General features: G+C 46.3%; 1 protein-coding gene across 1 annotated transcript in view; it reads right to left on the bottom strand.

Moving 5' to 3' along the window:
* Positions 1 to 18,653, bottom strand: part of tmem132e (transmembrane protein 132E) — a gene marked incomplete at both ends in the record, with an annotated part of 248,486 nt that overhangs the window by 20,322 nt on the left and 209,511 nt on the right. The window contains one exon of the mRNA XM_080508218.1: positions 12,665 to 12,944. Coding sequence (XP_080364344.1) covers positions 12,665 to 12,944 — 280 coding nt within the window. The remainder of the gene's footprint in view (positions 1 to 12,664; positions 12,945 to 18,653) is intronic.

Below are 18,653 nucleotides of genomic sequence, written 5' to 3' on the forward strand. Positions count from 1 at the left end.
TGTAACGGTACACAAAAATCACGGTTCGGCACGTACCTCGGTTCAGAAGTCACGGTTCGATACAATTCAGTACTCAGTTAAGGGCAAAAGGAAAAATAAAACTTGCTACTTACCCGGAGAAATTTTGATTTGCCCGAAGTTTAATGGAAATGTATAAGCTTGGGTAATGTATGAATTTGACCAACATAACTTTTTACTTAAAAACACTTAAAAAAAATAAATAAAAATAATCAAGATATCTCAATGAAACTTTCAGGGACGGTGTGTCCTCTTTATACTCTTCAGTCTGAAGGAATAATAATATATATTTTAAATTGTTCTTCACAGCAAAAAGCCCAGCGTTGAATTAACTCCCACAGAGTTTATTTGAGGCCGACCTCAGGGCTTTTTGCTGTGTTGGTCTGAAATAAATTTGATAGTATTAAGATTGGATCTGTCACACTACATACTGCCACAACATATTTATTGTATTAGTCACTTTTTATCCATATATTTTTTTTTTTATAACATGGTAAATGTGTGTCATGTATTTTTATTATATTAACAAATCAAATCCTGTACCTGTTCCTCCTCCTCTTCCTGCTCAGTCAACTTTTTTCTGAACCATAAAAAGTTATGAAATGTCGGGATTAGAAAGTCATAATAATCAAAAATACGTTGTTTTAGTTTAAGTTGTTTTTATGTGTTAAATTTGAGTGAGTTTTTTATACGTTCCGGTGATGATCTGAATGTTGACGAAGTAACAAATTCAAAATGGCGGACCATGAGGAGTTTCACCGACTACGTAATTCGACTGATTCCCGAGGAATTACGCGACGCTATCCAAACAGAATGCCATGTTTTCCAGGTAAGATGCAGCATCACTGACCAGAATGGGGAACAGGAATCGGGAAGAAAATAGTGACTGCGGTCATCATGTCATCAGCGTTCACATGAGAATCACGTGATTGCGCTCTCGGGTTGAGAAATGGCCACACCCGGCGATGGCATGATCTGTTGGCGATACCAAGTGATTTGGGCCGAAAAAACGTCAAAATATCACTAAAAAAACCACAAGCCTGTTTGGGCAAGTTGAGTGGATGATTCAGTTCCCAGAGCAAAGCATTTACTAGCCCTGGATCTTCGGGCAAGCCTTAATGTCGAGCCCTAGTCTTAAAATGTTTGTACTGTGGTACACCTCTGGACCGGACCAAACGTGCCTGGACCGAACGGTACAGGGACCAGTACGTAGATTGTTTCACCCTTAATTATAAAATCATCAACTAACATCCAGATTATAGAGTATATTCCTCCACTACCTAATGTTAGTTCATTTGAACTGGTGAGCTCCACTTCATACTCACTCCATGGACAATGTGAATTATTACACGGTTGGATTATGTAATTTACAGACACATGAAGTTTGTAGAGCTCTCCATTTTCAAGAGTCACCAAACAAAGCTCTAGATTTAGGATTTCTTTCTAATAAATACCATACTTCCCCCTCTGCAGTTACTTTAAAGCATCTAAAGACTGCAACACTGAAACAGGAAGTCTTGCTGTGGAGGTACATGCCATCCTGATTATACATCATGAGCACAGATTATGCAGATTAGACTTGATTTATTTACATTCTGCTGGTTGCTGCACATTTGCTGAGGCATTACCATATGAGGTGTCTGATCAAAGCAGGAACAGAGAATTCTCTCCAAGTCGGGCTATTCATTTTGAGAAGCAGCTATTGTTCAATAATCCTTGGGATTAAACCTCCATTTCCCACCAGGTTCCCTGGATTCTTAGAAAGTCCTCATTTCCCCCCTTGATGTTCCGGTGTAAAAGTTTCCACTCATCTTCTAATTAATATCTTCCATATGTACACATAACCTCCGAAAGCATTGAGATTCGGTCCTTTATGCATTCCCTTGCTGATCCCTGTCAGATGAGACCCAGAAGGACTCAATTCATGCAATAATCATCAACCACGTCACCAAGAGAGACAGAGAGATCAATGAGTCTGAAATATTGCACTCAATGTACAAAAATTGCCGCTTTTCGTTATTCATATTCAGGCAGTGGTGGACAATTCCAATTAGTCTCGTCAGACTGGAAGAATTTAAATCCTCTGATTGGTTGAAATGTTCAGAAGGACAGACATTGTGACTGTGTGAAATGATCTGTGAACCGGAAAATCTTTTAAACCTGGTTATCAATATGAGTTTTGTAACGTTTCTTTTCCATGACACGGGCATCATTTTCAAAATGTTGCTGCATAAATGTGACACTTTTCTGAAACGAAAATGCAAAAATGATGCGTTTTCACCTAAAACATTGTGATGTACGTTTCATGCAGTTCAGTTTAATAATCTGCCTGATAAGTTTGAGAAGTACGAAACAAAAATCAAACTCAATTAATTCTCCAATTTTTAGATGTTTCCTAAAAGAAATGTGCATGTTATTACAATGAGCAGTGTTCGTCTAGCGCAGGGGTGTCAAACTCAGATCCTCGAGGGCCGAAGCTCTGCACATTTTCCACGCCTCCCTCCACAGAATGTCCTGATGCTGTTACGGCTGAGAGCCGTTGCGTGGAGTTTCTGAAACCCAAAAGCAGACCAGGAGGCAGAGCAGGTGCAATTAGCAATAGTTTATTGATCTTGCAAGACCTGGGCGATGAGGGAACGGAGACTCTGGGATGCAGAGTGCACAGGCTAGGGGACTGCAGCAGGGAGGCACGCTGCACCAGGAGGAGGTGCGCTGAGGACAAATGGAGTGAGGAGCCGAGAGCACACAAGGAGCACAGCGAGGAGTGCTGCACAGCGAGGCGGGGTGGCCGAGGACGCGAGAAGCAGGGAGTCGTGGAGCGCATGAGAAGAGCTGGTGACTCGGAACAGAGACACAACCTTCTGGCACAGGATCTCCTCACTGCAGGGCTTAAGAGGTGGGAGCACTCAATTAGCTAATTACCTGCAGGACTGTCAGTGAGGGAGGATCCGGTGCTGGAGCGAGGTGTGGAACCTCACAGTTGCTTCATCACCAAGTTCAGCACAAAGCCAGATAACGAGCTGCTCATTGCAATCAGCTGTGTGGAAGCAGGGACACATCCAAAACGTGCAGAGCTGCAGCCCTCGAGGACCGGAGTTCGACACGTGTGGTCTAACGACACCGTCAGGACAAAAGTAATCTAATACAATGGAAGTAGGATCTTCACATATTGTTCGGACTTTTGTTTTCCCAGCCCTCCGAACAGGCTTGTCAAGCAGCACACAATGGTATAACTCGTGTTTTCTGTTTTTATTTCCTTTGTTGTAAACGGCACATCTAAACGGCACATCTGTTCATCTTATGAACAGCTACAAAGGTACACAGGTCATAAACCTGGAAGTGACAAATAAAACAATCAAAACATATTCTTCGAACATCACCATGCAAACAAATAACCTTCTTCAGTCTTGACAGTCATCCAAATTCACCATAGCGGAGATCGCTCAAAAGACTACACCACCCAGAATGCCCCGCGACACCACCGGTCACGTGATGTAAACACTGGCACGCTCGCGCTTACAAACTGCGCCCGTGCCTTTCACACACACATTCAACGGGATTTAACTAAGGTACTTAAACACACAACACATCACCCTATCGAGTTAGTGACAGCCACCAGGTGCGCTAAATAACTAAGGTATCGGATCGAGCTAACGCTAAAAGCCAAATGCTAACTAAGGTTTAAACATTCTCGCCGAACATCCAAAGCAATAAATAATTTTCAACTAAATCACACACGGCAGCGCCCGACAGAGAAACATTTTGGCATGCGCTCATGAACAGAAAACATGCAGTGTTATCAAGTCACAGTTCAACGACGTACCAACGGGCTGTGTGCTCCTGATGACGGTTCAGGTGAATGAGGAGCTCGCCAGGTATTTCAAGCGAACGGTGGCTTGCGCATGCGTTCAAGCATGACATGAGAACATAGACATACAGCTTGAGCCCTTATCTCCATTATACACGAATTTAATTTATTATTATTTTCTTTTCTCTTTTACAAGGTGATCATGAGACTCAACACATATATAAGAATACAATACAATTAAATGTAGGACACCACTAATTATATATATATATAATGAACGGCATATAATGCATGTCTGTCTTTGTGCATGATTGTGTGGGATACACCACTTTTCAATCAAAAACTACACCAAATGCCAACAGCAGCACCAATCTAATCCAGAGAAAGTAAAAAAAAATAAAATAAAAAAATAGCACTCAGCATCACTTGTAGATTAAATCTATGCTGCTGTAAAATGCTGCACAAAGCCTTTGATGGTCTGAGTTCGCTCATCCATTTCTGGTGTCTGTCTTTTACTTCTTCTACTCACAATTGAAAAAGGTCTCAGAAGCATATCGTCTGATCTTGCTGTTAAATTAGCCGCCATCACTCCAGAGTAGCAGATAATAACAGTCATCACCACCTGCCCACGGGCCAATCAGTCAAACTCATTTCAATGAGGACACCAAGACCAGCACTAGAAACTCTGCTGGCCGTAAGGTGGGCTGTCAATAACACATCAAAATCTGACTGGCCGATGATACTGTCACTCAACATTTTAACCCAATAGCAGGTCCAACTTCCATCAGAGGTCAGCAATGAAGTTACTGCTGGCTCCAGCAGAGGAAAGGAGTTATGATGCATTTAGAGGACATAGGAGATTTGACCTGCACAAAATATAACCAGTAGTCTTCTGGATAAAGTTGCTAAAGTCACTAACAGATTTCAAAATCCCTTTTTAATTATTAAAAAAGAAAAAAAGAAACATTTTTGACAGGGCTAGCAGTGCGAGCGCTGCTGCCCCTGACTGCACACCACTGGGAAAACGTATTCATATATATATATATTGACACGGCCCTGGCTCTCCAGGCCTGTGTGGGTTTGTGTGTACCTCCAATTGCTCTTCCTCTCCTCCTGTGTGCAGGTTGCGCCCATGGGTTGGACCCACCCCGTGCCTCTCTCAGGCTGGTTGATCAAAGGCCAAGTGGATTCAGCTGTGGGAGAGCTGATGAAGGCCAGAGAACGACTGAGGCCATGTTTACACCTACCCGGATATCTGAAAAAACTGTGATATTTCTCTGCATTTGAGCCCTGCATTTACACATAAACGCAGCTACGACTCACCACACACGATCATTCCTGAAAACTCCGGCCACAGTGGAGATCTGGATAAAATCCATGTCTCTGGTTGCATCTAAAGGCCGATTTTTACGTCACAACGTAAGACGACTTGCTGTTATTTTCCAGGATTCTGATTGGCTATCATGGCTTGATGCTTCTGGCTACACTGCCCCCTTCAGGTTTGGCATGGTGATAGCAGCTCTGAACCAGCGAAATATGTGGGTCAGTGTAAATGAAGATTTTTTTTTTTTTAAGACACAGAGAGGGAAATATCAGTTTTTAAAATAAAAACTGGGTACATGTAAACATGGCCTGAGAGCTGCTCCTGAGTGTTTCCTGATTTTGCTGCCGGCCTGCATTCACAGTACACTACCACCAGAGCCTTTCTTTTCCCTTAAACACTGTATATATTGTAAATATACGGTGATCACTCATCACATTCACTGCAAGCACCTTGCTTACTGTCACTTACTCGAGCCAGTCGTGACAGAATGGGGGATCGTCCACTCACTTTAGCGCTAGTAACCTGTTGAATTAGTGAAAGTCCAATTGTTTGGGTTACTAAGTGAGATAAGCACTGTTCGTGCATCAGTTGGGGTTTCCCTGTCAAGCAGAGGTCACTTTTTCCTCTAAGAAAATTGTGTGGGATTTGTCGTGTGGCACTGGCTGGGGCTAGTTTTGGCTGTTCACTCAGTCATCTCAGGTGCGTTTGGCGGGGAAGCGCTGGTGGTTTGCTTAATTGCAGAGAGCTTGCGTCCTGCGTGAACAAGAGCATAATTCCCACTGCCGAAGTGCATGACGACTCGGCTGAGTTAGGTAGAAACACCATTAACAGTTAGAGGGAACACTCCAGGGAGTCAAGTGTGCTCTGTGTGCACTCTGTGCTCTGTGGAATTAAAATTGACTTTTTTTCAAAGCACCGAGTACAAAGGTTCTGTTTTCCTGTACGAAGGAACAGCTTTTACAAATCACAAGGATTTGCAGAATTACTGTGGAGGAAAACAGTCTGGGAGAGCATGCGTACTGTTAACTTTGTATGAGTGGGGTGTGTTGCCAAATGAGTCGACCAGTGCAGCGGCAGAGCCATTGGTGGTGCGTTCACAGTCAGCCGGGAAGCATGAGGAGCCGCTCACGTTTCAGCAACAAAAGGAGTTGTTGTTGTTACAGCTGGAGGTGGTGCAGGCAAACCTCTGTGTATTGGACAGAGAGGCTAACACGGCGGCAGAGGGTGATTTGGGGCGCGTACGTGTGTGTGAAAGCTCTGGGGGGTCTAGTTTTTGCTTTGTCCCTAAATTTACTGAGCGGGATCCAGATATGTTTTTCAATCTGTTTGAACGTTTGAATGTATTTAAGGCATGGCCAGATGCAGAAATGATTTTGTTGCTGCAGTATGTGTTTACGGGGAAGCAGAGGAGACTTATTCAACACAGGAACACCTGACTTACCAGATGGTGAAAGCTGCCGTGTTAAAGGTGTACCAGCTGACGGAAGAAGCCTACAGGCAAAGGTTTCGCCAGTGGGTTAAGGCAGATAGGCAGACCCAACTGGAGTTCATTAACAAGTAACTTACTTAAATGAGTGTGAGCCAAGTAGCCTTAAGGCTGCAGAGTTGATGGATGATTTTGTGTTGACGCAGCAGATATGCATTTGGTCTAGTCTCGTATGAATTCAGTTTATGGTGACTCTGGTAATGTGCAGTCTGCAAGGGGAAAAGTTGGACAATGGTGTGGAAAACTGGGACGATCAGGGCACTCTGAGGATTCAAACACGTGTCATCATTGCCATATTGTGGGCCATTGGAGAGATATGTGTCACTGTTGAAGGATAAGGGTACTGCGTCTCCTGCTATGATGTGCATTGAAGATCACAAGCAAAAGGTGGTGGTATGCATGGAGAGTGGTGGCCGTTCAGGTTTTCATCACAACGGCAAAGGTGTCGCTGGTGGAACATACAGAAAGTGTGCAGATCAAAGTGCTTCGGCATACAGGTGCTAAACATTCATTCATTGTGGACTCAGTCTTGCCTTTTTCCAGTGAGTCACACGCTGGTGACTGTTGTAGAAAAGTCGAAGCTCCTTGGTTTTGCGCGGTTTCAGGAAGATGAATGAAACTCAGTCAATTCAATGCAAAGAGTGTTTATTAAACCGATGCAGCTGGAGCTCCACACATGCAGACACTTCAGGAAGACACAGACGAGACTGACCCTCTCACTCCGTTTGCCTGTATTAAGTTGTTCCCTGCTAACACATAATTCTGAAAATCGAAGAAAGGCCTTAGAGTTTCCATAACAGTGACTTCATTGTCATGTGTGGAAAGGAACTGGGTTATGAAGAATAGAATGCCTTTTATTGTCATTATACAAACATTGTCCAACAAAATTTGGAGGTTCTCCTATATTGAGTGCAAGGATCAGCAACTCACATAAAAAGTATAAATGTATTAATAAAAAAAAGAACTTAAGATGGGATTAAAATCTTTCACATATTAAAAATTATTGCACAATATGTAGTCACACAGTGAGCACTAACAGCAGTGGTGGAATGTGTATTCCACGTCAGTTATTTACATGTGCGAGTTCGGGGTGGTGATGGCTTTGGGGAAGAAGCTGTTTCTCCTCTTACAAGAGAGTTTGTCCTCTCTTGTAAGTATCTGTAGCACCTGCCAGAGCACAACAGCTCAAACAGCTGGGAACCGGAGTGTGGGCAGTCCTTGATGATGCTGCGAGCTCTGCTGAGGCACTGGGATGAGTAGGTGTCCATTATGGAGGGGAGCGGACAGCCAACAATCTTGCTCAAAAAGGCTTTGAGGAGGGAGCGTTTTTTGTTTGTTTGTTTGTTTCTCTGTTCCTCGGCATCATGCGGCACTGAGTGTGATTTGGCATCTGGTGTGTTTCCAGTTACTGTGGACCAGTATGGCGCTGCCATTGGTTGAGCGTAGACATGGTTTTGGGAAATAACATTTGTGGAAGTACCGTGTGGGCCTCATGTCCTCCACCAGTGGTAGTGGCTGAACCGTAAGCTTCTGGGTGGACTGGTGAGAGTGATATTTTTCCTGTTTGTACTGTGACGCGGGCTCAGACTATACAGGGAGGTGATGTTGAGAAAGAGGTGAGTGTGAAAGCTACAGCAGACCCGGTGCTGTTGCCCATGTTACCTGTCACAGTGTGTAAAGAGGACTGGGTTAATGCGCAGAAGGTAGACCCTACGCTTTCAAAGGTGCTGGAGGAAGTTGTGTCTGAGGTTCAGAGACGGGATTTGGCACAGGGCTATTTTATACAGGACTCTTTGTTTGTGTGTAAATGGTCCAACTGCAAGGCAGAGACCATGAGTGAGCAAACTTTTCAGTTGGTGGTGCCTGAGGCATTTAGAGCACATGTGTTGAGAGTTGCACATGATGAGAGTGGTCAGTTTCGGGTGAGGAAAACGTACTTGGTGGTTCTTAAAAATTTCTTTTGGCCGTGTATGAAAAAAGATGATCTGGTCTTGTCATGTCTGCCAGCTGACTGGTAAACCCAATCAAAGCATTAAGCCGGCCCCTTTGTGTCCTATTTCGGTGGTGGATGGGCCATTTGAATATCTTCTTGTTGATTGTGTGGGGCCGCTGCCAATTTTGAGGCTGCATTTCCTCTGCGCCCCATCACTACAAAGGTGATAGTAGAGGCTCTCTCGCAGTTTGTCTCAGTTTTCGGCATCCCCAAAATTATACAGAGTGACGAGGTTTGAATTTCACATCCCATATGTTTGCACAGGTCCTTGAACTGCTGGGATTTAAACATAATTTGTCCCACTCTGTACCATGCACAAAGTCAAGGTGGTCTCGAGTGTTTTCATCAGTCCCTGAAGTTGCTGTTGTGTGCATTTTGTGTGGAGTTGGATAGGGACTGGGAAGAAGGTCTCCCATGGTTGATGTCTGTGACTTCTGGGCACAGCAATTCTACACAACTCTTCCACGTTAACCTCCTGAAGCTGTACTATCAGCCCCGTTGGTGGAAGCGACGTTGGGGTGAAGTGGGTCCGGCTCTGGCTTTGGATGCGTGTGTAGTGATACAGGATGAGATGGGGATTGTGGATTGTGTGGATTTACTGAGATCAGCCAAGTTTGTGTCAAAGTTTGATCTGTTGAGGGTTACTGGCAGGTGCCCGTTTTGGAACGTGCCCGAGAAATTGCATCCTTTATGACTCCCTCTGGCCTCTATTCATACGCAGTGATGCCTTTCGGTCTGAAGATGGTCCCAGCAACATTTCAACGGTTTATGAATAGGGTCAGGGCTGATTTGGATGGTTGCTCAGTGTATTTGGATGATCTGGTCATATTCAGTGACTCCTGGGACTTGCACGTCCGGTGCATCAGGTCCTTGTTTTAACATCTGAAAGAAGCGCGTCTGACTCTGAATCTGGCAAAATACGAGTTAGCGCATGCTATGGTTACTTACCTTGGCTGCCTTGTAGGTCAGGGTCGGGTTGCGCTAGTGGATGCAAAGGTTGCTGCAGTTGTGGGTTTTCCTCAGCCTGCCACGAAAAAAGACCTTCAGCGGTTTTTGGGCCTTGTGGGCTACTATAGGAGCTTTGTAAAAAAATGATCTTCAGTAGTGTACCCCATGACTGATTTGTTGAAAAGTAACATAAGGTCCGCAGACTGTCAACAGGCATTTGAGAATGTGAAGGCCTATTGTGTTCATGTCCTGTTCTGGCAGCACCGTGTTTTGCTGGGCCTTTTCAGATCCAGTTAGATGCCAGCCAGGTTGGGGCTGGTGCCGTTCTTCTTCTTTTCCAAGAAGTTAATCAAATATCAATACAACTAATCCGTGATTGAAAAGTAGGCCTTAGCCCTGATTTGGGTCCTTCAACATTTGGACGTCTACGTGGGTGGGGCAGCACCCATAGTTGGCAATACTGACCATAATCCGCTGACCTTTTTGAATGGTCTGAAGTCTCCTAATCATTGTTTCGTTAGGTGGGCCTTGTTTTTGCAGTCTCATGACCTGGATATTAGGCATATTCGTGGACGGGACAATGTCCAGGCAAATGCCCTGTCACGTGGATAGGCCTTGGTTCTCGTCTGGATCCAAGTTGTAGATGTTCACTTGCACAAACCTTATCTCTTTTCCTTGAGATGCCCTCCCCCTCCTTAAAATGCTCCTTGGTACCCGGTTGCTGGGGGGGGTTAGTCTTAGGTGGTGGGTGGTCAGGATTGAGTGTGGTGGCAGCTACTAGCTGTGGTCATGATTTGTATATATTTTGTACTTGGTGAATGATGGCAACTTTGGTCTTGGCTGTGGTTATTTTAATTGATGGGGGGAATGGTGTAATGTTACTGTCCAACCAGAGCAGACAATTTTTCTGTGCTTTGTACAGCTCCGTTGTGCTACACTTGTGCACATCAATGCGTTTGTCCATCGGTGTCCAGGTATGTCTGACTGTCCAGTTCTGAGTTCTGAGGGGGGAGTTATTTTGTCTGAATGGCTCCTCTCTGTGTCTTCATGCCATCTGTCCAGTTGTCTTCGTCTGATCACCCACTGGTCTGCCCTGGATGCTGTGCGTCATGCCTGAAAGTTCACTGGCCAGTCGTTGACTCATGCTTGTCCTGCATCTCCTGCCCTGGACCTTGGTACCTCCGGGGGGCCAATCCCTGTGGGCTACTGTCCAGTGTACACTTTTTTTTGTGTGTGAAGTTGGGTTTTGGGATTTTTTTTTAGGTCCTCGGTATGGGGCCCTTTCTTTATGGGGGGGGGGGGTGGAGTGGTGGTGGGGGGGGGGGGGGGGGGGGGTGTCATGGCCCTGGCTCTCCAGGCCCATGTGCCTGGCAGGGAAGGTCGGTTTGTGTGTACCTCCAGTTGCACCTCCCTGTCTTCCTGTGTGCAGGCCATGCCCATGGGTGGAACCCACCTCGTGCCTCTCTCAGGCTGGCTGATTGAAGGCCAAGTGGATTCATCTATGGGAGAGCTGATGAAGGCCAGAGAAAGACTGAAAGCTGCTGCTGAGTATTTGCGGCTTTTGCTGTGTGCCTGGGTTCACACTCCACTACCACCAAAGCCTTTCTTTCCCCTTAAATACTGTATACGTATATTGTAAATAAACAGTATTTATCACCACCTTCACTGCAAGCACCTTGCTTACCTGTCACTGAGCCAGTTGTGACAATATATATGAATACATTTACCACCTCTTTCATTGTCGATTCTTTTTCTACTTTGTTCATTACATATTTGAATTCAAGACATTCATTGATGAACCAATGAAATACTTGTTTTGCGCAATTTCTATCAGTTAGGTCCAGTGTTTAAAAGTTGTCTGAAAGATATGTTCTCTAATTTATTTATATATTTCTTGTCAATGTGGCACGTTACATCTGGTAGTAAATGGATGAATAATTGTTGATACTCTTCAACAGCTTTCAGATGATCCATCGCTCTTTCAATGATGGATGAGGGATCGCAGCTTGTATCTTTCCCTCCAATTGCTGCACAGTCAGAAACATCCATCAGGTGTCGTGACAGAATGAAACTGATTCAAGCTCCTCTCCGTCCCTGCGGACGACCACTGAAGCTCGTGTAAATCACAGCTTCCTCTGTCCGGAGAGCTTCTGAACTGGATAACTGGAGGTTTGGTGATTCCTTCACAGAGCTTCAACCACCAGCGTCTTGCTTTAATTCGCATGCAAACAATTGGCATCTAATCATGCAGATTTAGGAATGAAGAGAAAAAGTAGATGGAAAACAATTAAAGTGGAGTTTGAAGCAAATGAGAGGAAAAAAGGACTACAATTACCATTGTGTTTCTTACAACGCCTCCAGGTTTGATCCACCTGAGATGCTGTAGTTTATCAACTGATTGCTACTGAAGGCACTTTAGGTCACTTTAATTGAGGTGTTAAAGTGTTGCCATTTTAAAAATGTTTTTTTGAAGGAAGCTGTTAAACAAAGGATGGTTAGAGTAGATTTAAAGGAGTAGCTAAGTTTAGTTACTTCTGTTATGTTGACACAGTGCGGCGCAGCTGTCTCTCTCTGTTCGACTCACACGGACACATTTTAGCAGAAGCATGAACACAACTCTGACTTGTTGTTACATGAGATTCAGCCAGTTTTTACTTGCAGGTTTTTCAAAAAGTTTTTTCCTTCCATTTCCACCTTTCAGTGGCTCTGAACTCAGCAACTGTAAACAGATGCTGAAAACGATGAAAGTTTTTTGTTTTCATTGGAACTCTATTGTACTGCAACTGCATTGTACTTTTACTTGATTCCTTTTTTTATTAGAATGTAAGTTTCCAGTGTGTTTTTCACCTCTTGGGAGCAGTAACACATTAGTATTTAGTTAATTTTGACAAAGTAACATCACAGCTGCAGTTGCTGAAGTTTGAGTTACCCAGTACTCATTAGATAAAAGTGTTTGGAGAGCTGCTGTCTCTGTTCTGATCACCCATCAGAATGTTAGCTTTAGCATTAGCATTAACACCCTAATAATCGGAGACAAACCCAGAAACCTGATGGACTAGCAGCGGCCCCTCATGAGTGTGAGGTTACCTTCAGCATGGTGGATCCCAGCTCCAGACCCACCAGGACCGTCCGGTCCACCAGCTCCGCTACCCGGGGGTCGACCACCTTCAGGGAGTCCTGGACCAGGTCCGTGACATCCACCTGCCAGTCCGGCCCCATCATGGTGATGACCTGGTCTGTGCCCTCCGTGGAGGTCGTGTGGAACTGGGTCAGGACCTTGACCAGGGCCCGCTGGTACTGCAGCGTGCAGCCGCGGCTCACCCGCCGCTCGTCATCATCGTCGTCCGTGTCACTGTCCCTGGTGCTCCTACAGGCAGAACCGGAACAGAACCAGAACAGAACCGTTACAATATTAATCACCTCAAACTGCTGTGCCAGTCCAGGTGCAGATCTGGAAGGTTTTTGAAGTTGGAGGGCAAAGATTTTGACCTGCGGGGCAAAAATAAAGGCTGCTATTGATTGCTCTTACACTTTTTGCAAACATTTGGCTGTCGCTGTGGACACAGACATCATTTTCAAAACCTTGAGTAACATCGAGAAACTTTTCTGAAATGAAAACACAAATTATTATTATTAAATATGCATTTTCACTTGGAATGTCATGTAAGCGAGGCCTAAAGGCTCCTACAGATTCTGTTATTTTAATAAACTTCTGAGTTCACAGCTCGCCACACTGTGTGATACAAATTTAATCAACTTTGGTCCACGACATGACAGGTGCTGTGTGTAGACTGTACCATGAAAACAAGCTGAATCACAGTCTACGATGACGTGAGCTGACGTGATTGAGAATATGTGATTGAACAATAATAAACATAAGCATAAAGGAGCCTCTCCGTTGTTGCACAGAAATCCTCAGGAGCAAGAGGAGAATATGGAGGCTGTCTTGGCTCAAAGAGAGGCCAAGTTGAGATGCTAATTTTGCAAATGGAGCTTGAAGTACTTGTGAGCAGCCACTATTTACTGGCATCTGCAGTACTAGCACTTTGGGTTAGCAATTATTGTCAAAAAATGTAAATGTATTAATTAATTAATATTAATATTATTATTGATAATAATGATAATAATAATAATAATAATAATAATAATAATAATAATAATAATAATGATAATAATAATAATGATGATGATATGGTCATTAGATAATAAAACAGCCCCAAACAATTGCCAAAAAAGCTAAAATGGCAAAAAAAAAGCACTACAAAAAAAATAAAGAATAGAATAGAATAGAATAGAATGTATTTATTGTCATTAAAACTCGTATGTACAACGAAATTGTAAGGTACAGTTGTGGCAAGACGAAGGATGAGTCAGAGCTGAAGGTAGGAACTCGTCTTTATTTAGCAACCACCAAAACTCGACGAAACAGTACGGCAACAGCCCAGGCACGGGAGTGCTAAAACCATGCCCCTTTTCCCATAATCCTGCTGGGTGAGAGGCCTGAGTCCTAACGGCCGCCACACAGCCCCCCCCCCCCCCCCCCCGAACACCCAGAAGGCAAATCTGGGAAACCAGTCAGTACCTCACTGGAGGCTTTAATGGTCGGCCATAACGGCTGCGTTGTCCCTCATGCAAAACTCGGCGAGCAGGGCGTCCATGAGGAGGAGAAAACACTGGGGGTCTTGAAGGAGGACGACCACGACGGGGAAGCTGGGCCGGGCACATGACCTAATCAGCCATCATATGAGCGGGCTTCAGCCTGTCTAATGAAATGCACTCCCTACACCCACCCATGTCCAGCACAAAAACCTTAGGACCCCTGTCCAGGACCCTAAAGGGGCCATCATACGGGGGTTGTAAGGGCGAGCAGTGAGCGTCATGTCGCACGAAAACGAAACGGGCCGAATTAAGCTCCGCCGGAACAAACGACCGTGGAAAACAGTGGTGAATGGGGCCCGGAGCCAAAAAGCCGCTGGAGGAAAATGGACCGACGTCTGACCGGGGTCGCGTCGCAGAACTCACAGGCAAAAATTCCCCAGGAAGACGGAGCGGCTGACAAAACACGAGCTCGGCAGGCGACACATTTAGATCCTCCTTAGGAGGCGAACGCAACCCCAGCATTACCCAAGGCAAACGGTCCACCCAGTTACCATCAGACAGTGCGGCACGCAGCGCTGCTTTAAGGGACCGGTGAAAACGCTCACACAAGCCATTTGCCTGAAGGTGATATGCAGTGGTACGATGTACCTGCACACCCAGAGACCCACTAATCACAGACCAAAGCTCTGACACAAACTGGGGGCCCCAGTCGGAGGTAATATCTGACAGGGTACCAAAACGCGAGACCCAAGCAGAAAGGAACGCGCGCGCCACATCTGCGGAAGTCGTGGAGGACAGAGGAACCGCCTCTGGCCTCCTGGTGGTTCGAACTACCATTGTGAGCAGGTGTGTAAAACCCTGTGAAGGAGGCAGAGGACCCACCAAATCCACATGCACGTGATCAAAACGTCTCGCCGGAATGGGAAACGGTTCCAGGGGTGACTTAGTGTGCTGGTAGACCTTAGCACGCTGACACGCGTGCTAAGGTCTACGCAGCTGCCCACTCTTTAACATTGCGGCGAAGGCCCGGCCACACAAACTTCGCCCCGACCAATTTCACTGACACCCGCACTCCTGGGTGAGAAAGGGAATGAATAGAATCGAAAAGGCGGTGGCGCCAAGAAAGTGGAACTACGGGGGCGAGGCCGACCCGTAGAGACATCGCAGAGGAGAGACAGACCACCTTCCTCCAAAACCACATTCTCCAGCCGAAAGCCCGTACTCGCAGACTGGAGGGTCAAAATGTCTGAGTCATCGGATTGGTCAGCAGCCATAGCAGCAAAATCCACCCCCAGATGCACCGGACACACAAGCACACGAGACAGACAATCAGCGACACAATCTGCCTTACCAGCCATATGCCGAATATCGGTCGTAAACTCGGAGATGGATGCCAAATGGTGCTGCTGTCAAGCAGACCACGGCTCCGTCACCTTAGACATCGCAAATTTCAATGATTTGTGATCCACATAAGCTGTGAATGAACGACCCTCCAAAAGGAAACGGAAATGACGAGTTGCAAGATATAACACCAACAACTCACGGTCGAAAACACTATACTTGCGTTCGCTATCTCGTAACTTGCGGCTGAAAAATGCAAGAGGCTGGCAAACTCCATCCACCTGCTGTTCCACCACAACCCCCACCGCTATATCAGACACGTCAGTCATTAAAGAGATGGGTGCTGAAGGTGCTGGATGGGCTAAAAGAGCTGAATCAGCAAGAGCAGTCTTGGCATTCTCAAAAGCCTGGACACGATCTGGTGTCCAGTCAACCGGATTGGAGCCTTTCTTCAAACGCAAAGCCCCATAAAGCGGCTGCAGAAGGTGGAACGCGGAAGAAAGCGGTTGTAGAAATTAATCATGCCCAAAAACTCCTGCAGGGCCTTAACCGAGGCTGGATGAGGGGAATCTGTCACCGCCTGCACCTTAGAAGGCAACGGAATGGCACCCTGAGCTGAAATACCATGACCCAAAAAGTCAATCACAGGCAGACCAAACTGGCACTTGGCAGGATTAACAATAAGGCCGTGTTCCTCGAGGCGCTGAAAAACTTGCTTTAGGTGTGACAAATGCTCCTCAACTGAAGAACTAGCCACCAAGATGTCGTCCAGGTAAACAAACACGAAAGCGAGGTCGAGCAGCACCGAGTCCATCAATCTCTGAAAAGTCTGTGCTGCCCCTTTAAGGCCAAAAGGCATGCGCAGGAACTCAAAAAGCCAGAACAGGGTAATCTTTGGTAAATCGTCTGCACGCACAGGAACCTGGTGATAACCGTGCACCAGGTCCACTTTAGAAAACACACACGTGCCAAACGCACAGAAAAGTCTTGAATATGCGGAACGGGATAGCGATCATGCACAGTGATATTGTTAAGGCGGTGAAAATCTCCACATGGCCGACATAATCCGTCTGCCTTCGGCACCATGTGAAGCGGTGAGGCCCACGGGCTGTTAGAACGTCCCACGATGCCCAAACGCTGCATATTGGCAAACTCCTCTTTAGCTATAGCTAGCTTCTCCGGGTCTAAGCGACGTGTGCGCGCAAAAACCGGCGGGCCCGTGGTAGCAATGAAATGCTCGACGCCGTGCTTTGTCACCGTGGTGGAAAATACAGGCTTGGTCAAGGATGGATACTCCCCCAACAAACGCTGAAACACATTCTCTGATGCTAAAAAATGAGCGCGGGCTAACGGCCCAGGTCCCCCAGTCTCACACGGAAAGGTAGCAAATGACACTGCATCAATCAACCGGCGGTTCTCGACATCAACCAGCAAATCATGAGCAAAGAGAAAATCAGCAGCGATAATGGGAACAGTAATGGAGGCGATCACAAAGTCCCACTTCAACTGGCGTCCGTGGAAACATACAGTTGCTGACCTACTGCCAAAAGAGGAGATGGGGGAACCGCTGGCCGCGCTCAACGGAGGTCCTGTGTCCCGGGCCGACAAATCCGTGCCGGCTGGAGGGAGGAGGCTCAGCTGCGAGCCGGAGTCCACCAGAAAATTCTTCCCTGACACCGAGTCTTTGACGAAAAGGAGCTCACTCCATCCACCAGCACCCACAGCTGCTACTGAGTTCTGGCGCTGGCGTTTCCCGGCGCCTCGAACGAGCAAGAAGGGACACAGCGTCGTGCCTTGGCGCCAAAACGCTGATGGAAAAAGCACAGGCTGGTCCTGCGTCGTCTCCGGGCGGAGCTGGCGCAGATACAAGTGAGGGAAAAGGAATCCACCCTCGTCCAAGCCCAACAGTGACAGCATGTCGTCCATCAAGTCCACGGCCGAGCCGTCTCCTAACCCGGGCAGGGAGAAGAGTTTATCCGCCCTCTCGGCGGCAGAAAGGCACTACCTCCGCAGCAGGAGTCACTTGAGCGCGGTGAATTTCCCGAGCCGCGGGGGAGCGCGCAGCAGCTGCATTACCCGCCTGGTGGACTGCTGGTCCAAGGCGGCGACGATCAAGTAGTACCTCTGCTCATCCTCAGTGATTCCTCGCAGTCAGAAGAGCGCTTCGACATGCTCAAACCACGAAGCCGGGTCATTTTGCCAGAAGGCAGGAAGCCTCAAAGCCGCGGTGAAAACTGCCGGCTGCCGAGGCTGTGGAGACACGGACGAATCAACGTCACAGTCTTCTGCTTCCTCGAACATGTCCATAACGGGGTCACCAATGTGGAAAGACGAAGGATGAGTCAGAGCTGAAGGTAGGAACTCGTCTTTATTCAGCAACCGCCAAAACTCAACTAAACAGTATGGCAACAATCCGGGCGCGGGAGAACTCAAACCCCGCCCCTTTTCCCATAATCCTACTGGGTGAGAGGCCTGAGTCCTAACGGCCGCCACACAGTCCTATTTAAAGTGCTGTTTTATAAATAAAACAAACATAGAATGTATAAAATAATGTGCTGATAAAGTAAACAATACAAACAAAGAAATAGATAGAAAAGTTCATGGCAGCTGGTGATCTTCTGGGCTGTGGTGATGACTCTCTGGATTTGCTTCCTGTTTGCTGCTGTGCAGCTGGAGATCCTCTCCATACGGTCCCCGCCGATGAACAGAGGCGGAGTATCTCTCTGTATCTGTATCTGTCTTTTTTCTCTTAAAGTCAACGATGATTTCTTTTGTTTTGTTGACGTTCAGGAGCAGGTTGTTCTCTGTGCACCACTCAGACAGCCTCTCCACCTCGTCCCGGTATGCGGACTCGTCCCCTCCGGAGATGAGCCCCACCACGGTGGTGTAAAGCTAAATTGGTTCCCCCAAAAAATAAATGGCTTAAAAAACCCAACAAAAAGGCTACATTTTATGTTGTTGTCTCTCATTTCCCAACAAAGCACATGACATGTAAACATAAACCGCCGCAGGTCAGAACAACAGCAGTCACCATCACCACTAATATCTGTCACCGTATGATATGGATTGCAGGTTTTGGTCCCAGATGGGACCATAGGACTTTAAAACCAAGTCCAAATATACTGCCACAGTTCTC

Source organism: Blennius ocellaris, assembly GCF_963422515.1.
Source record: "Blennius ocellaris genome assembly, chromosome: 14".
NCBI lineage: Eukaryota > Metazoa > Chordata > Actinopteri > Blenniiformes > Blenniidae > Blennius > Blennius ocellaris.